This window comes from Tachypleus tridentatus, chromosome 13 (genome assembly GCF_004210375.1).
Source record: "Tachypleus tridentatus isolate NWPU-2018 chromosome 13, ASM421037v1, whole genome shotgun sequence".
NCBI lineage: Eukaryota > Metazoa > Arthropoda > Merostomata > Xiphosura > Limulidae > Tachypleus > Tachypleus tridentatus.
In genome coordinates, this window is record NC_134837.1 from 12,239,484 (window position 1) to 12,260,995 (window position 21,512).

Consider the following 21,512-nt stretch of genomic DNA (forward strand, 5'->3'; position numbering starts at 1 on the left):
TCAATGTCAGTAATAAACTCTTAGAAAGAAGTCCAAAATAATGCCACTACTAATAGTCATAATGACAACAGTAAAATGTGGGCTATTGTGACTTGAGTATCACAAAGGCCACACACACTGGTGTATGAGTCCCAGATGAAAGAAAACAAGAAGTTAATAAACAGTATCCAACATGTAGCTTAGCCAGGATAACTTTCTACTTACGGAAACAAAATGGCTTAAGAGCAACAGTATGTTTAATCTGGATATGCTCGTACATTTTGCACCCCGCTCTGACTGTCATCTGGCATGCAGCCAAACCTTGAATACAGGCCCATAATCTTGGTAGGAAGAGCCATGATGGTACAAGAGCAAATGGACTTAGCTGCAGTGTCAGCAAGGTTATTTCCACAAATACAGATGTGGCCTGGTATCCAGAAAAGCTAGATTGAATTAAAAGATAGACAAAAACTTGCAAGTTGTTTTTGAATATTGATGAAAACAAGGTGAGAATTAGCACTAAACTATGCCAGGGCCATTAGACAGTTACGAGAGTTAGTGTAAATAGTACAACTGGTGTACTGCATAGCTTTTACATAATCCAAGGCAAGAGATATGGCATATAACTCATCAGTGAACACAGAAACTGTAGAGGGGATCCTGCAAGTCACCACTGAGTGACAACAAACCATAGCAGAGCCCACACAGTCACCTGATTTTGAATCATTCATATAAAGATAGGAATGGTTTGAAAGATGTTTAGTATCGAGAAGACAGTATTTTCGAATGGAAGTATCTGTCTTCCTTATATGACTCAAAAAAAGGTCACAAGTAGGAATGGTAATTAGCCACAGTGGGAAGAGGCTGACTACTGGAGACAGCAAAATCATCCAATGACAGATCCAAGTCAGCCAACTGCACCTGGATCATAAAGCCAAAAGAAGGAATTGCAGATAACCTATTTCAAAAGAGCATAATCCACCAAGGAAGGAAAACCCAACTTCAGATGGTAAGGATTGAAACTTGGTAGAATACTGTACACAAAGTTGCAAACAGCAGAGATGAAGAGGGGGGTTCATGGGACTCAGTGTACAAACTGTGGACTGGAGAAGTGCAGAAACCCCCTGTGCAGAGCCAAACCAGCAGATGGTGAATGAAATCCAACATCTTCAAGGCAGGGACACTGGCAGAACCAAAGAACAAATGAGGGCATGATAGTTTTTGAATACATATCATCTATCCACTCCCCAAGAAGAGAGGACTCAGAAGATGTTCACTGCCCTTAAACACTTGACACATAGCTGCTTGATGTGAGAAATAAAAATAACTTGCTATTGGTGAAAGAGAAGTCCCAAGAACTCTGTCTTGGGGACCACAGAAAGAACAACATTAAAGATACTAACTGGGACACCCGTACCCTGGACGGAAGTTATGTGAATTTGTGATTGATGAAAGATTATCTTAGGACATGAAAAGTTGTTTCCTTTACATAAAATTTTAAAAACCCCAAAATACCCATAAAAAGACCAAATCAAAAAATGTAAAAATGTAAATTTGAATTATCTCCTCATGGACCTAACAAACCTGCATGCCAAATTTAGTAAAGAACCATCAACAGGAGCAAAGTAGTGGTAAAAAAAACCTAAAAAAAACTCTCATAAAAACAGCAAAATGCAAAATTGAAAATTATGTGTATTTCTCCATGGACCTGATGAGCCTCCAACCAATTTTGGTAAAGATCCATCCACAACCTGCAAAGTAATTACATGAATGTACAACAGATAATGCTATTATATTTATATAGATTAGTGCATTAGGTCTGCATGTGGTGTATTCATAACATCACATCTGAACCCCGAGTATGAAGAAAAAATTTTCACGACAGGAAACAGAGGCAAAATGGGAAAATAATGGCCCCTATTGCAAATCTACATACACACAGGATAAAACTTTCATGAAGTATGGGGAGGGGTGCACATTGCACATTGTTGTGGGCAACGTTTTTCCAATACCTTTCAAGCAAAAGTTCCATTGTAGTATGATGGAGCTTGGGATGTAAACCTTAATGATGGCAAAAGTGCACGCAAACAGTCTTTGAGAAAGAAATGGTAAAATTGTCTTCTGTTGTTCACTTTAACAAGCAATTTGAAAGTGCTGCTCAATAAACCTCATGTTCGATGACCAACATGAAATGTGGAAATCGACAAAGACTGTTTGCAACAACAGCAGGAGAAAAGTGTCAAGTAATAGCATTGATTTTTCACACTAAAAAGCATGATACTTAAGACACAGCCCTGAGGGACTCCAAGTTCGTGAGTAAATAAATAAGAAAGGGTGAAATCACCTGTCATGTAAAAAAAAATTACAAAAAATAATGGGTAAGCAGTCATATGAATGGAGGTTCAGCAAAATTCTGTACCTCCATGTAATGTCATAAGCCTTCTTGGGATCAAAGAAGGAAGAAACAAGATGTTCTCTCTTGAGAAAGGTTCTCTGATTTCAAGAATTCAAGTAAAATCAGGTGAACCATGATGAAGCACTATTGATGGAACCCACACTGGATGGGACAGAAGAGGTTGTTTAACATAATATAATGATCATGGACAGCAAACTATTAACACACAATTAAAACCAGCCCTTTTCATTCACATATCTATCAAGCTTTCTTTTAAACTTACTCAAATTTACTGCCTACACAACATCCAAAATAACCCATTCCACAGACCAACCAACCTGTTCGAAAAATAACACTTAACTGAAGATGGTTTCTACCTTGCCTAAGTCTATAATTTTATCCCCTAGTTCTATAATGCTTGCTGTGAAGTATGAAAAATAATGATGCATCAACATTATTAATTCTTTTCACAATCTTAAGCAATCTTTGTTAACCTGAAGATGACCTAAGAAGGTTGAAATGTTGTTCTCTGCTTTATTAGTAAAAGTGTTAATACCCATACCAGCCATCCTGAGATACATTTTTATTTCAAGTGGATTTCTCATCATAACAAACCTTAAACACTTCAATCAGATTCCCTCTAACACAAGGAATCAAAGGAGTATTAAACATCCTCTCTAAGACCTTACAAAGACTGGTAGTCAAAGCAATTAGACAATAATTAAAAGGAATATTTGAATCTTTTCCAGGTTTATGAAAAGGTAGGACAACAGCCTTCCATTAAACATCAAGAAAAATGTCTGGTTAAAAAAACAAACCAGGAGAAGGCGAAGGTATGCAGGAGAGAGATGATGCAAATACTAGTTGTGAACTTAATGCAAGGTTTCTTTTGGCTCTGATGTCAGGCCTGCCAAGTACAAATCTGAGCCCACTGGAATGCAGTGCAACTGAAAATGAGTGAAATACTTATGAAAGGTAACCCAGACCAATTTCTAAGCCTTCCCACAAAACAACAGGAAAATTATCACTGCCCCATGGATCACCATAAACACTTCACCAAAAGAAAAGTGAAGAGGAACAGAGAGATAGATCAATGGCAGTAAATGACCGACTAGATGCATGAAAATAATTATAACAACCATTACCTAAAGTCACCCATGAGGAAAAAAGGAAACAGTAACTCTTCTGTAATAACATCAAAGTCCAACTGATTGTAAATCTCTCCAGGAGAAAAGTAGAGAACAATCTATGATGGTATGACCCAAGGAGATACAGATGACCATGACCTCCAAGGATGTATACAATGACACAGACAAGTTTGGTACATACTGGTTAACTACAGATGCCATAGCTTGATAAACTCATCTATCACAAAAGTTGCCACTCCAGTGTAAAAAAAAACTGCTGAAAGGTGACAGTATTAGCAGGTTTCAAGAATGTTTCCTGTAAAGAGATAGCCATAGAATGACAGGAATTGTGCAAGGCTTTAAAATCATTCAAATTAGAATGATAACCTCAAAAGTTCCACTGTAACAATGAGACCATTTTTTATTTAGATGGAGGATAAATGGGCACAGAACTCTTCTGCTTGTAACCATGTCATTTTTCTTCAGTGAAAAATGGTCAACTAATCTCCACTGAATCTGCCCTGGGCTAATTGGGAATCTCTCTCTCACTAGAAGCAGATTTCAATAACTGAGGGCATGAAAAATAACCATTCTGCCTCTCAGGGGAGAAGAAGAGGAACATGAGCCATCATCAGAAAATGGAGTTTAAGGAGATGACCCAAACAGACACTGGATACAACAGTGGGAACAAAGTCAGGAGTAGACATTGACTCGTCTACTCTTTTGTACATATAAAGCAACAGACTCTTCACATGTTTTGAGAAAGACTTTGCTGGAGGCATGGAAAGATCTATCTGCACTCCTACTACAGCAGTGGAATGTAGTGCAGCAGCATATATCCAACATGGAGTAAGAGACAATAGCTTCTGAGCCTCTGAATAAGAAACGTTTTTTTTACAGTATGTAAACTTTGTACCTCTTTCTTCTCCACCCACTTAGGATAAGATCAAAAAGTAAGAGGAATTGAAACCATCACAACTCATGCAGTAAGGGTCCAATTGACACTCACAGGTGTCATGGTATTTACCACCACAAAGAAAACAAGTCAAAGAATTACAATGAGATATCTTAGAAAATCCAAACCACTTACACTGGAAATATCTGAGAGGGTTAGGAATATATGGCTGTACCTAACAGTTAAGAGAACCTGCCTTGACAGCAGCAGGTGGCATTCATGATGAGAACATTGGTTAGCAGCACAATTCTGAGAAGAGATGCATCACACAACAGAAACTTCTTGGCTGGAGAAACCAACAAAGATCTCTAACTCAGGGATGTTCCAGCAAGGATCTCCAACTCAAGAATGTTCTTTAAGTCCCTCTCCACAATAACTTCTTGTGAATAACTCAAAGTATCATAGGGAGTAATATCAATAGGTATGTCCCAAAGAGTTTTTGACTTCAAAAAGAGTTTGTTATGGTGTGGCATAGATATCTCCTGAATATAACTTCTCAACTAACTTGGGAGAGCTAGCAAGTGCCTCTAATCCCTTCTGGATAAAAAAGGGAGATATTTGACTTAAGGATTTCTCAGTCAAGGAATGTATAATTAAATTCTGGAGTAAAGAAATTAACTTGGGTGGTAACTGTGGAACAAAGTCCTCCATATGTGGTCACTTACCAATTAATTGTTTTTTTACAATTTTATTTTTATTTAGAGGTTGGGAATCCATAAAAAGAAGATCCAGTGCCTAGTAGTCCCACCAACCTCAGAATCCTACAAAAGGACACACTACAATGCCAAACAAAAACAATGAGCAATGCCAGAGTATCAGGAGCACTATACTGTATTTCCAGTATCAGACATAATGTCTCAACAACAGTCGAGAAGACCTAATACTGGTACTCAGTTGACCCTAGCCCAATGAGAACAGCAATCTGACCCTAGAGAAATCACCCCAAGGCCACCTGTCTACAAAAGCTCTAGGCTAAAGTGGCATGTTGCTGTGCCATAGACATCATTCAAACACCAGGATTCTCTCCTCCCAATCAGGGATGTCCATGTACAGCAAACACGAGTGGATGTTCAGGTCCCAGAGGTGGTAAAATGAAAATATAAAAACCTCAAAGAAGAGAAAAATTATGATCTACAGCAACCACTGAGTTATATCTGTGCAGATGGGAAATTTAACAATATTAATAATAATCACAATAAGGTGCAAAAACTGAAAATTTGGCTAGATTTATTTTAGTCACTTCATTCAAAACAAATATTAATGAAAGTAGCAAATAACATTCAAAATCTACACATTTCAATTATAATTTTAATTAAAAGATAATTTCAAGGTAAAGGTCACCATTTTACAAAATGCATCAATACTTGCTATGGTTCACATGCAATTTATCTTTCAAAGCAAAAAAAAAAAAAGAAATTTTATCAAAAAATATTTTTGTTTATACTTTAAATAAAACACAAATTCTTGTTCCTTTCTAGAACTTTGTAGAAAAGGTTTAACAAGCTCAACCATACGTTACAGGTTTTCAAACACAGCTAATAAAACAGGCAAAAAATAAAATATAGCTTCATTACACAATATACAATCAGATAAAATTCATCAATGCTACTTTTTGTGCACTTCCTCAAATAACATTTACGTTCGAAATCTAACACTTACCAAAAGCATTTAAGCTAAACTATGTCAATTATAAGGTTATAAGGATGGAACACTGTCAGGTCTGATGGTCCCAGACAACTAAATATAGTCAACCTATTAAAAAACTGTCAGGTCTGATGGTCCCAGACAACTAAATATAGTCAACCTATTGAAAAACTGTCAGGTCTGATGGTCCCAGACAACTAAATATAGTCAACCTATTGAAAAACTGTCAGGTCTGATGGTCCCAGACAACTAAATATAGTCAACCTATTGAAAAACTGTCAGGTCTGATGGTCCCAGACAACTAAATATAGTCAACCTATTGAATAAATCCTATCATATCCATTAACATTTACTGCCACTGAAGAAGAAAGGTCCACCTTTCGAAAGCGCTCAGGTTATAAGGATTTCTATTTCAGTTTTATTAAGACTTCTTGGACCTGAATGTTTTTAGTACATCATAAATATTAGTTGGTTGGTTGGTTGATTTAGTGTTTTATGGCACAAAGCAGCTAGGCTATCTGCACCAAACATCCAGTAAAAAGGTAAAATTTAGTAAAATTCATAAAAGGAAATTAAGGTAAAACAAAACATTTAAAAAAAAACAAATAGCATAAAACCAATGTTTACATCTAGAGTACAATGTTCAGAGAAAAACTACAGTAAGAGAAGTCACAAAGGACTTTCTGTAGCATAATGGTAATTATCATAACCTGCCAGGAAGATTAACAGGTAAGTACAAAAACCACCGTCAGTCGCCTTTCCAGTCATGGTTCCAAGTAATGTAACATTAAGGCCATTTTCCAAAAGTAATAAAAGTTTTAAAAGACTTGTAGCAAAATTTGAATAATAACTTGCCAGGATGACTAACAGGTAGTTCAAACACCAGTGTTAGTCACCTGAAGTTAGCCTTTTCAGTCCTGGTTTTGAGTTATTTAATATTACGGCCATTTCTAATTTCAAATCAAACTAGAGAGACTATGATTCTTGAAAGGAAACCACATTAAAAAAGGATTAATGTGTAAATTAAAAAACTTAAATGGCATTAAAAAGATAAATGGCCTTTAAAAAACTAAAAATTTACCAAGGTGGACAGTGTCACCATCACCAATAACACTGTTTAACATTATAGACAAACCTTGGGACAGAACATGTTTAAAATGGTGCTGTCATTGAGAGTTGTAACGATGGCAAGAAAGTAAAATGTGGCTTATTGTGATCTGAGTGTTGCACAGACTACACACTGGTGCACCAGTTCCAGACAAAAGAAAACGATGAGTTAAAAAACTGTGACCAATGAGTAGTCTGGTTAGAACAACTTCCTCCTTCCGATCCTTACGGAAGCAAGACAGTCAAAGTCCAATACAGGGTTTTATTTGGAAAAGCTTGTTTTTGTGTTGCTCACTACAAGTCAACTTCCAGCTGGCACAGAGCCGAGCCTTGAATAGAGCACTGCAGTCCATGTACGGAACAGGCACAGCAGTGATAATGCCAGAGCAGATAGACTTAGCTGCCGTGTCTGCAAGCTCGTTCCTGCAAATACCAACATGGTCCGGTATTCAGAAAAACTGAATAGAAGTAGATGTTAAAGAGAAATGGGCCAGTCGGTATTGAATATCGGCAAAAACACGGTGTAAACCAACGTGAAGCGATTCCAGGGCCAGTAGAGAACTAAGCAAGTTAGTATAAATAGTGAATTTGGAGTACTGCTTAGCTTCTATGTGATCCAGGGCAAGAGAAATGACAGACAGTTCAGTGGTGAACACAGAAGCTATAGAGGGGATTCTGCGCACAACCTCCAAACTGAAACAAACCATGGCAGAGCCCACAGAGCCACCTGATTTTGAACCATCTGTATAAATAGGAATGGAAAGAGTGTTTAAAAAATGTTCAGTAAATAAAAGACGGTACTTCCAATCAGGAGTATCTGCTTTTCTCAGATGACTTAAAGAAATGTCACATTTGGGAATTGTAATAAGCCATGGTGGAATGGGCTGACCAGTGAATACTCCAATGTTATCCAAGGACAGACCCAATTCATCCAACTGCGGCTGGATACAAAGGTCAAGAGGAGCAATGGCAGATCGTCTGTTCTGTAAACGTATGGCCCACCAAGGAAGGAAAACACAACCTCAGGTGGGATGCTTTGATAAGGAATGAAGTTTTGAAGCATATAGTAAAGACAGCTGCATACAGCAGAGGTGAAAAGAAGGTTCATGACACTCTATGTATAAGCTCTGAACTGGGGAGGTGTAGAAAGCCCCAGTACAGAGTTGAAGTCCTTGATGATGAATGGGATCCAGCATCTTTAAGGCTACGGGTCTGGCAGAGCCATAGACCAGTGATTCATAGTTGAGTTTCGATCGAATAAGAGCAGGACATATCTTTAGCACAGAACATCAATCCGCTCCCCAAGTGGTGGAAGAGAGGACATGGTTAATGTTCAGTGCTCTTGTGCATTTGACCTGTAGCTGCTTGATGTGTGGTATAAAGGTCAGCTTACGATGAAAGATAAACCCAAGAACTTTTTCTCAAAAATCACAGACAGAACAACTTTGCCAATAAAGAGTTCAGTATCAGGGTGAATAGCCTTTTGGTGGCAAAAGTGCATGCAAACAGTTTTAGAGAGAGAGAAGTTAAAGACATTTGCTGTGGTCCACTTCAGTAAACAATCAAGGGCAGTTTGTAGTTGCCCCTCAATATATCTCAGGTTCGACGACTGACAAGAGAAAGTCGTTGACATAGAGCCCATTTGCAACAGTGATAAGGAGTTATTCAGTGATGGCATTAATCTTTATAGTGAAAAGTGTGACACTCAAAACACAGCCCTGAGGGACTCCAAGTTCCTGTAGAAAAGAATGGGAAAGCATTGAAACCACATGAACTTGGAATTTCCTGTACATTAAAAATTTTTTAATAAAAATGGGCAAATGGCCATGTAACCCATAAATATGGATGTCTCTCAAAATGCAATACCTCCATTTTGTGTCATAAGCTTTCTCAATGTCAAAGAATACTGATACAAGATGTTGTTGTTTGAGAAAGACTTCTCTGATTGACGTTTCAAGTCGAATCAGGTGGTCCATGGTGGAGCACTGTCAGAGAAACCCACACTGAGTGGGCAAGGGGAGGTTGTTTGATTTGAGGAACCAACCAAGACGAGCATTAACCATTCTCTCTAAGGTCTTACAGAAACAGCTTTTCAAAGCATATTGGACAGTAGTTTGAAGGAATCTTGGGATCCTTCCCAGGCTTAGAGAAAGCAATATCAGTACTTACAACTTACTGAGACAACTAGCACATATCAGGGAACCATGACATGATGTCTTTGAGTGACCGAACCGCTGAACTGGAAACATCAGAGATGGTTTGGAATTTATGACCGTACCCTGAAATTAAGATAACCTGCCTTGATTGTGGCAGGTGCACGTGGTGATGTAAATGTCAGAATGAGGATATTAGTCAGCATTGTAACTCCATCTTTGCAAGTGGAGATACGCCTCACTGCAGAAACTACTTGAGTGGAGAAACCAGCGAGAATCTCTGACTCGAGGATGTTCTTCAAATCCCTCTCAACAATAACTCCTCGTGATCAATTCAAAGTAGTATGAGGGGTAACCTCAATAAGTATATCCCCAATTGCCTTTGAATTCAAGAGGAGTTCACTGTGTTGAGATGTGGATGTTTCCACCAATACATCACCAGATCAAAGCTTCTTTACTGACTTTGGAGAGCCAGCAAGTCCCTCCAGTCTCTTCTGGTTAAAAAGGAGGACATTTGCCCTAAAGGTTTCTCTGAAAGAGAATGTAGGGTAAGAAAATGAGTTACAACAGGTGGTAGAGATGTTGAAGATTGCTGCTCAGAAACTTCAAGACGTGGTCATTTACCTATGGACTGTTTTTTCACTATTTTATTGAATTTTTTTTTGGAGGATCTTTAAGAAAAAAGGAAATTTCGGTGCCCACTGACCCCACCCACCATGGAGCCCTATGGAGGGAAGCACTACAATGTCAAGCAAGGACACTGCAGTAACGCCAGGGTTTCATGAGCACTATACCCAAACACCAGTATCAGATACAATGTCCATAACACCTGTTGAGAACTTCCAACACTGGTACTTGGTTGGCCCTCACCCAAGTGAACAAGCCGATTAACCCAAGGGGGGCCACCCCAAGGCCACCTGTCTACAGGAATTCAAGGCCAAAGTGGTGTTTTAGGGTTGGGTACCTCAACCACCAGGATCCTCTCCTCCCCTTCACGGGTCGCCACGCATGGCAAACACGTGGGTGGATGTTTAGATCCCAGAGGAGGTAAACTGAAAGAACAGAACCTTTCCTGGTAGGTCCCCTCACCATGTACAGGAATCCACATCGAGGGGCATCATGAATATTAAATTTAACATGTACTGATTTAATAATTAAGAAGCTATTAAGGACTACTTTAATTTGTACTATAGACACCATTATTAATCCTTCAAAACTTCTCATAAGCACTGATGTTACCAACCCTTTAAACCTTGAAGTAAAAATAAGATATTGCTTGTGACCAAAAAACGAAGTTACACATGTAAGAAGTGATCAATTCAGACCAGTTTCACACCACTGATCTTAAGAGCATGCTACAATATGCAGCTACTCTTGAAAACAAAAGGTACAATTTAGATTTATTTCATGTTTTGTACATTTTATTTTACACTGCACTTCACTAATGATCTTGCTACAGTTATTAAGGTAGAGATAAACTAAGAGATAAAACATAGTTTTACTGAAAAACTTATTATTTATTTAATACATTCAATAGTTCATGCAACTGAAATATGAAAACTTTGAGACGAAAAATGCATTGTTGCTTTTAAAACTAAAATCAAATTGTATTGAGACTAGTTAGTCACAATGATATATATTTATAATATGTATAGTTTTACGGTTACATGGTGGTTAAAAGATTGAATCAAAACTACCAAACACAGCTTCAGAGTTAAACTGTACAGTAAGTGAAGTGTTACAAACTGTGTCAACTCAACAGATCAAAGGATAAGTAAATTTTTCGTAGGTTTTTGTTTCAGAATTTTGTTGAAACTAATCTATAGTGTCATCCCTAAATTTAAACTGAATGACCATAAGAAAACAAGGTGTTCAGCGGGAAATCTCTGTACATGATGCCATTAATAAATAGTGCACAACCAGTTCTCATAGAAATGCACAAAGTGGGTGCATTAATCACTAGGACATGCTAAGCCCCCCCAAATTTTAATATTCACAATTATACATATAAACAAAATTGTGTTTATAGTTAATTATATTCTTTTTCATAATTCTAAAAGTGGTAATTAAAGTACAGCAACTTCTAATCAGTTTTTCAAATATAAAATCAACCTGAATTAGGCTTATCATAGAGAAACACGCATATTCTTGTAATTAAAATATCTGATACATTATTACAACACAGTCACTAGAAGAGAATTAATACTCTGATCAACTGGAATGTTTATCAATGGTCATACTTGACTGAACGTGATGAATATATTCTAACATTCACCCCGATGAAATGTTTACTTAAACCCACACTTCACTCCCTAATTACATAAGTTAAGGTAAGACACTTCATGTATAGGATCAAATGTATTTCAACCTTCAAGTTAAACCTCAAACAATAAATTCTGAGACTTATTACTTACAAATCTCACATGGATTCTTCCATACAACAGAGTTTAATTAGCCTTCAGGCTTTCTACACTCAGGTTTTAGTTAGGTTTAAAACCTTCTACACTCAGGTCCATGGTTTAGTTAAATTTAAAACCTTCTATACTCAGGTCCATGGTTTAGTTAGTCTTCAGGCCTTCTATACTCAGGTCCATGGTTTAGTTAGTCTTCAGGCCTTATACACTCAGGTACATGGTTTAGTTAGTCTTCAGGCCTTCTACACTCAGGCCATGGTTTAGTTAGTCTTCAGGCCTTCTACACTCAGGCCATGGTTTAGTTAGTCTTCAGGCCTTCTACACTCAGGTCCATGGTTTAGTTAGCATTCAGGCCTTATACACTCAGGTACATGGTTTAGTTAGTCTTCAGGCCTTCTACACTCAGGCTATGGTTTAGTTAGTCTTCAGGCCTTCTACACTCATATTTATGGTTTAGTTAGCATTCAGGCCTTCTACACTCAGGTCCATGGTTTAGTTAGTGTTCAGGCTTTTTAAACTCGGGTCCATGATTTAATTAGACATCAGGCCTTCTACACTTCTATACTCAGGACCATAGTTAAATTAGCCTGTTGTTTCTTACTGTATTGTTTGTCCAAAAAGTAATTCATATATCTTTCAAATATGCATTTTAAAACACAAAAGATATATATCAGACACTGAAAATCTCTACAAAAATTTACCTAGCTTTCTAGCTAACTTGTGAATAGCTTTAAAAATTATTACTGTTCAAAACAACACTTTTAGTCTACATACATGAAGTTCTATTTATAAATTATTGGCTTTAACAAATACATATAATTTAGAAGATACTCTGTTGGTTATAAACAACAACGTCAGACAGAATTATAGACATTTCTTAATAGACAGGAAATATGTATTATGCAGGCGAAACACTTTGGTTGGTTGGTTTGCATTTTATGGTACAAAGCAACTAGGCTATCTGCACCAAACAACTGGTAAAAATATTAAAAGTAAAGTAAAATTAATAAACAAATATATTGATATCTCAGTACAGCAAGACAGCAGGTTCAAATATTATATTCTGAGCTTTCAGTGTCTAATGCATGTGTTTAATAGGATGAATAATATAAAACCATTATAAGGGAAGAAAGAAAATCAATGAATGAGAATTCAGAACATCACCTAATCACGTAGTTGAGCAGTGAAAATTTAGAATTTATTCAAGTTTTTCTTTTCTAAATTAATAACACAAATTCGAGTAACATAAAAAATTATATTATCAACTATGTTTCAATCCCATGTTCATTAACAAACGTTGATAATAAGATAGTTTATAAAAAGGTTATAACATGAGCACTTTAACCATCTCATATCTATATGGTTAATACTTCTGTCTTAATAACATCTATTACATAACACCATGAGCTGCTTCAAATAAACAGTATCAAATCTTCTCAACTTTCATGAGATTGTTATTACCAGAAGCCTCGAGAAAAAATTACATTTTAGGAGTAAACTGACTTTTGGATATTCTAAAATAAGCAATTTTAAAGTTATTTAAAACACTGGTTAAACATTCTTTGTGAAGTAGAAAAAAGCTGGTATTATAAGTAAAAGTTCCACAAGCTTACCCAGTATTAGGAACTTCACATGAATTGGGGCGTGTATGAGGTGACAGTGGAGAACATCCCTGCTGTTGTGGTGGCTGTTTTTACAGAAACTGGTATAAGATAATATTATACATTTTCGAGTTACTCACAAGCTGACAATACAATTAATTCATATGAAAATAACTTTATTCAAAAAAACAACTAAATCATCCAAACCTTAAAACTAAATTACATACAAATCTGTTTTTTTAAGAAAATATTAACTTCTGATCACAACAAGACATCATTAGCACTGTAACACTGTAAGTTACAAGCTATACTGTATTTATTTAAAACACAGAGAAAGCATTATTGAGACACGTATATAACACTGACCCAAGTGAAATCATATATCTATAAAGAAAGGGAAATAGTCTTTCAAATATGTGAAGACACATTACATTCAACTGACCACAAATTTCTGAAATTTAAATGTTAAAAGGCCCAATAAACATTTTGAGTAAGAACAGTGTATAACAGCATTTCACCTACACCTTATAACTGGTTGTTTCTTAGAACAAAGCTACACAGTGGTCTCTCTACAATCTGTACCCTGTAGAAATCACACCTCATATTTCAATGTTGTAAGTCCACTCTCTTACTGCTGACCTACCAAGTGACCTTTATTGTTCGATGTTGTTGTTGATGTTTCATTTATGAATCTCTTTCTTAACATGAAGAGATACAGTTGTTTACTTTCAATATAGCTGGCTGTCCTTCACTGTTCTTATAATATTTAATCTCTATCTTAACATGAAGAAATACAGTTGTTTACTTTCAATATAGCTGACTGTCCTTCACTGTTCTTATAATATTTAATCTCTTTCTTAACATGAAGAGATACAGTTGTTTACTTTAAACATAACTGACTGTCCTTCACTGTTCTTATAATATTTAATCTCTTTCTTAACATGAAGAGATACAGTTGTTTACTTTCAATATAGCTGACTGTCCTTCACTGTTCTTATATTATTTAATCCCTTTCTTAACATGGAGATACAGTTGTTTACTTTAAACATAACTGACTGTCCTTCACTGTTCTTATAATATTTAATCTCTTTCTTAACATGAAGAGATACAGTTGTTTACTTTAAACATAACTGACTGTCCTTCACTGTTCTTATAATATTTAATCTCTTTCTTAACATGAAGAGATACAGTTGTTTACTTTCAATATAGCTGACTGTCCTTCACTGTTCTTATAATATTTAATCCCTTTCTTAACATGAAGAGATACAGTTGTTTACTTTAAACATAACTGACTGTCCTTCACTGTTCTTATAATATTTAATCCCTTTCTTAACATGAAGAGATACAGTTGTTTACTTTAAACATAACTGACTGTCCTTCACTATTCTTATAATATTTAATCCCTTTCTTAACATGAAGAGATACAGTTGTTTACTTTAAACATAACTGACTGTCCTTCACTATTCTTATAATATTTAATCCCTTTCTTAACATGAAGAGATACAGTTGTTTACTTTAAACATAACTGACTGTCCTTCAACTGTTCTTATAATATTTAATCCCTTTCTTAACATGAAGAGATACAGTTGTTTACTTTAAACATAACAGACTGATCTTCAGCTGTTGTTATAATATTTAATCCCTTTCTTAACATGAAGAGATACAGTTGTTTACTTTAAACATAACAGACTGTTCTTCAGCTGTTGTTATATTATTTAATCCCTTTCTTAACATGAAGAGATACAGTTGTTTACTTTAAACATAACAGACTGTTCTTCAGCTGTTGTTATAATATTTAATCCCTTTCTTAACATGAAGAGATACAGTTGTTTACTTTAAACATAACAGACTGTTCTTCAGCTGTTGTTATAATATTTAATCCCTTTCTTAACATGAAGAGATACAGTTGTTTACTTTAAACATAACAGACTGATCTTCAGCTGTTCTTATATTATTTAATCCCTTTCTTAACATGAAGAGATACAGTTGTTTACTTTAAACATAACAGACTGTCCTTCACTGTTCTTATAATATTTAATCCCTTTCTTAACATGAAGAGATACGTACAAATGCTTACTTTAAACATAATTGACTGTCCTTCAGCCATGTTTATATTTGTTTAACAACACTAAACTATTAAAAAAGAACATTTTTCAATATACATATCATGTCAGAAGTACAAAAACATGAAAAGCGGCCCACCTAGCTTCATCCAAATCACAAAACATGGCCCACCTAGCTTCATCCAAAACATGAAATATGGCTCACCCAACATGATCCCAAACATGAAATATGGCCCACCTAGCATTATATATTAAGTAATTGAATTAAACAGAAGAATTTCAAGTGTGTGTAAAGTACTAAGGCTTAATGAAGTATGCAAGAGAAGGATAAGATAGAGGAAATGGTGAAATCATTACAAGAAATATTCATACACAAAGAAAATCAGCACACAATAACAGCCTACCAAAGTCTAACACGATGAGGTAACACTGTAAAGGATAAACCATAGCCTTCCTATCTTTTAGAAAACAGAACTAAAATGTACCAAACAACGGTCAGAACCTGTCTGTGGTCATTCACAGACTAGCAGTGGTTATTAAGGTCATACAATTTTACAATAGATATTATACGTTTCTCCCCTCTATGAAAACATGTTAACATGATACTGATTGACGTAATTCTTCATAGACTAGTAGTGGTTATTCAAGTCACACCACAACAATAGTAACTACAACCTTCTCCTCTCTATAAAAGCATGTTGACATGATACTAACTGAGGTCATTCTTCACAGACTAGTAGAGGTTATTCAGGTCACACCACATTACAATAGTAACTACAAGCTTCTCACCTCTTTAAAAACATGTTAACATGATACTGACAGAGGTCTTTCTTCACAGACTAGTAGTGATTATTCAGGTCACACCACATTACAATAGTAACTTCAAGCTTCTCCCCTCTATGAAAACATGTTGACATGGTACTAACTGAGGTCATTCTTCACAGACTAGTAGTGGTTATTCAGGTCACACCACATTACAATAGTAACTTCAAGCTTCTCCCCTCTATGAAAACATGTTGACATGGTACTAACTGAGGTCATTCTTCACAGACTAGTAGTGGTTATTCAGGTCACACCACATTACAATAGTAACTTCAAGCTTCTCCCCTCTATGAAAACATGTTGACATGGTACTAACTGAGGTCATTCTTCACAGACTAGTAGTGGTTATTCAGGTCACACCACATTACAATAGTAACTTCAAGCTTCTCCCCTCTATGAAAACATGTTAACATGATACTGACAGAGGTCATTCTTCACAGACTAGTAGTGGTTATTCAGGTCACACCACATTACAATAGTAACTACAAGCTTCTCACCTCTTTAAAAACATGTTAACATGATACTGACTGAGGTCTTTCTTCACAGACTAGTAGTGATTATTCAGGTCACACCACATTACAATAGTAACTTCAAGCTTCTCCCCTCTATGAAAACATGTTAACATGATACTGACTGAGGTCATTCTTCACAGACTAGTAGTGGTTATTCAGGTCACACCACATTACAATAGTAACTTCAAGCTTCTCCCCTCTATGAAAACATGTTAACATGATACTGACAGAGGTCATTCTTCACAGACTAGTAGTGGTTATTCAGGTCACACCACATTACAATAGTAACTTCAAGCTTCTCCCCTCTATGAAAACATGTTGACATGGTACTAACTGAGGTCATTCTTCACAGACTAGTAGTGGTTATTCAGGTCACACCACATTACAATAGTAACTACAAGCTTCTCACCTCTTTAAAAACATGTTAACATGATACTGACTGAGGTCTTTCTTCACAGACTAGTAGTGATTATTCAGGTCACACCACATTACAATAGTAACTACAAGCTTCTCACCTCTATGAAAACATGTTAACATGATACTGACTGAGGTCTTTCTTCACAGACTAGTAGTGATTATTCAGGTCACACCACATTACAATAGTAACTTCAAGCTTCTCCCCTCTATGAAAACATGTTAACATGATACTGACAGAGGTCATTCTTCACAGACTAGTAGTGGTTATTCAGGTCACACCACATTACAATAGTAACTTCAAGCTTCTCCCCTCTATGAAAACATGTTGACATGATACTGACTGAGGTCTTTCTTCACAGACTAGTAGTGGTTATTCAGGTCACACCACATTACAATAGTAACTTCAAGCTTCTCCCCTCTATGAAAACATGTTAACATGATACTAACAGAGGTCATTCTTCACAGACTAGTAGAGGTTATTCAGGTCACACCACATTACAATAGTAACTTCAAGCTTCTCCCCTCTATGAAAACATGTTAACATGATACTAACAGCTGGATGCTATTCCCTTGGAAACTAATACTGATTTATAAATACATATTCACAAGTAAGTTCTGTGTTGGTGGTACATTACCACAAGACTGTAATCTACCAAGTTTAAATGGTTTGTTTAACACTTTCCTGTACAGTACATTTCTAAGATTATGTGTATAATAATAATAAGATGGAATTTCACATATTTCGAATTATTATCTGAATAAAATGCTTTAACTAAAATCACACTTGAGAGTCTTTGAAATCATGTAATCTTGTCAGTATCAAACAATTAGCTTTATTCATAGATCTACACATTATGTTTATTTCTACTGTTTAATTCTACCTTAAACAGTTAAATAACAGAATATTTTTTTAAATGATAGGAGTAAAGCTTATTCATCCTTTATCTGCTGTATAACTCAATAAAGTTAGAGCATTAATGAGTAAATATTTGTTAGTAATTTGAGTTTTCTTCAGCATAGCTTGATAATTAGCTTAGTTACCCTCTTCAGGAAGACAATATTATGTTTATTCTTCAAACCCTAACATGGACAACAGTAAGGAGGTATGTAAATAAAACAAATTATGTTTATGTTTTAAATCCACAACCTCCAGTGAAAAAGGGTTAACAGGCACAGAGTTAAGCTATCTTTACACTTTATCAAAGTCACGGGAAAAGGTTTGTTTACCTTCTAAACTCCTATAGAAAAGCAGGGATTTTAGTGAGAAAGTATTACAATAACAAAATGTTTACCCTTTAAATAGTCGTAAAACAACAGGGTCTAAAGAAATGAGATACAAGGACTGTACAACCATTACTGACCTACCGATTCCAGATTGATAACAGGAACTGTGTCAAGATGAATGAAACAATGTAGTCTATAAATCAGATAACAGTCAAATGATTACTGATCCAATTAAATAAGACATTACAATAAGAATGTTAAATAGCAACAGCATATACCTATAATCATTGATGAGATAAAAAGGTAACCAAATACAAGATAATCAGTGATGTCAAGAAAACCCACTTGTAAATGATGATGACCGAAGAAGGTCGAAACGTTGTTCGCTCCTTTACATTAAAAATTTTCGTAACCCAAACGAGCCATTTCTACATATATATTTTTCAAATACAAGATAATTAAATGATAATTAAGATATGTATAGCAGAAAGATGACAATAAGATATGAAATCATGATATTCCTTTAAAATAAAAAACAGACATAACTAAATAATTAGAAAAAGAAAACTGCAAACTGACCTTTCCAATGTCCCAGTTCTCCTTCAAATGATTATTGCAGGTATTGTGCATAACACCGCTATGCACGTCATGGACTGGAAAATGAATTTTAAAAACTAAATGTAACATAACTGCATTCATTGTAAACAAATCTTACACATTTTTCATTGATTGTAAAACTTAATATTTATAAAAGAATTGATGAATTTATGCAAAAGTATATATAACATTACCAAATTACCAAGTTCACATAACAGATGGTGCATGTTTCTTTAGTTGCAAGAACTAGCTTATCTTGATTACAAGTAACTTGAAAAGCCACCTGCCCAGAAAATAAAACTTCCTCAATTTAAGGCACTTGACCTTCTACAAAAGTGTTATACATGTCTTTCAGTATATTGTGTAATTTGTAGGCCTATTAATCTCAAGTTTTAAGTTGCTCTTACAATATTACAGTATTACTTACTAAACTAGTACAGCAGGACTACATACCAATTAAAATCTAAGAAAGCATATAATAAATCAACTTGGTATTCTGAAAATTGTTTAATCTCAAAGTCTAAGTTCAATATACACTTTCATCAATGTGCGTTATTGTGTTATACTAGTTTTGGATACTTCAGTAAACAAAGAGAGATAAGCTGGACCTGTATCACAGAGAAGAGTATCAAACATGTTGGTGTGAATGTGCTCTGTGGTCACTATGAAGAAAAGCTAAACACTGGATATATGAAGTGCAGAAAGTACCATGGGAAAAAGTGTAGTCCCGAACAGTAATTTCATTTTCTACTATTAGAAAAACTTAAATAGTGAGGCCAATAAAACTGTATTCAGCCAATCCATCAACTAAAAGATTTATAAAGTAATCAGAAAAACACATCTGTAATAATTACTTAGAAGTGCATAGTGAAAATAATGTTCATGCCTGTAAGTTTTCATTGATCAATAAAGCAAAGTTCACATGAAGGTATGACTAATCTATCTTGATTGGTTAAAAAGATAAGTTTATGTGACATGTTAGGACATCTATTTTATGAGAGTAAACCCATACCATTTACTTATTTCTTCAAATGTAGTGGTCACCTTTCCTTTTCCAGTTTGAAATACCCATAAAATAACAGAGATGAAGCCTAAACATATCAGGATTTATTAGAAGGCAAACCTGGATAAGTAATCAGCTTTTTAGCTGAATAAAATGTGGGTATTTTTTTTATTTCTGAACTTTGGTAGGAAATATTTGTTACTGAAAGTAATAAACTGTAATGGTACGCTTACTACTGCTGATTATGAACCCTGCTACACATATCTATTCAAGAAGTATAAAATTTGAGAATACATTAAATTAATAATTAACAACAATTACACAGAGATTCTGTTTGTATCACAACTTTTGTTTTTCCTATTGTTACATAAAATATATAGGAAAAAAATTTGTAAAAATTCACCTATACTTGACATTCAATAATGATAGTGCATTTGACGTAACAAATTTTGAGAAAACTTGTAAACCATGTAGCAGATGTTGATGTAAGTAAACATAAGTTAATTTTCAATCTAAAGGGTTAGTAGCTACCACTAAAAATAGAAGTACAAATTTAAGCCTTACATTTTCTAGCTGTTAACCGCTAAATTAAGAACTTTACTCCACCATGTCATACTCACAAAATATTCGTTGTAATGTATGAAACACCAAAATTATGTCACAAAAACTGTACAACATTCTTACTTCGTCTCACTAGTGATGTATTAAGTGTGTAACTGTACAACATTCTTACTTCGTCTCACTGGTGATGTATTAAGTGTGTAACTGTACAACATTCTTACTTCGTCTCACTGGTGACGTAATAAGTGTGTAACTGTACAACATTCTTACTTCGTCTCACTGGTGACGTATTAAGTGTGTAACTGTACAACATTCTTACTTGTCTCACTGGTGACGATAAGTGTGTAACTGTACAACATTCTTACTTCGTCTCACTGGTGACGTATTAAGTGTGTAACTGTACAACATTCTTACTTCGTCTCACTGGTGACGTATTAAGTGTGTAACTGTACAACATTCTTACTTCGTCTCACTGGTGACGTATTAAGTATGTAAGAGTTTTCTTGAGAGTTGGATGCACTTTGGTGTAATGCCGAATCTGAGCTTGTTCTGAAAAAGAAACTGATCATAGTTTAATTGCTCTATATAAACAAACACATTCAGTTACAAAACTTCTGTACAATATATAAAAATGAATAGCATGTTACTGAACTCTACTGACAATATATAAAAATGAATAGCATGTTACTGAACTCTACTGAAAACTTTATAACACAAACATTTGTTTTTCTTTGTTACATATTAACTGAAATTTTCAGATTCTTTCAACAAAATAAAATATTGTTAATAACCACATGCATAAATACCTTAGGTTAAGGATGGAACAACAGATAAATCTTTATGAGTACCATCAAACAATGTATTTTACACATTAATGGGTACCATCAAACAATGTATTTTACACATTAATGGGTACCATCAAACAATGTATTTTACAC

At 35.2% G+C, this 21,512-nt stretch overlaps 1 protein-coding gene across 3 annotated transcripts in view; it reads right to left on the bottom strand.

Annotated features, from left to right (window-relative positions):
- LOC143237545 (CREB-regulated transcription coactivator 1-like) overlaps window positions 1–21,512 on the bottom strand; it is a 60,931-nt gene that overhangs the window by 30,217 nt on the left and 9,202 nt on the right. For all 3 annotated transcript variants that reach the window (XM_076476941.1, XM_076476940.1, XM_076476942.1), the window contains exons 5-7: window positions 21,038–21,123; window positions 18,993–19,066; window positions 13,388–13,461 (exon numbers count right to left, since the gene is read on the bottom strand). In XM_076476941.1, the coding sequence (XP_076333056.1) occupies window positions 13,388–13,461; window positions 18,993–19,066; window positions 21,038–21,123 (234 nt within the window). The remainder of the gene's footprint in view (window positions 1–13,387; window positions 13,462–18,992; window positions 19,067–21,037; window positions 21,124–21,512) is intronic.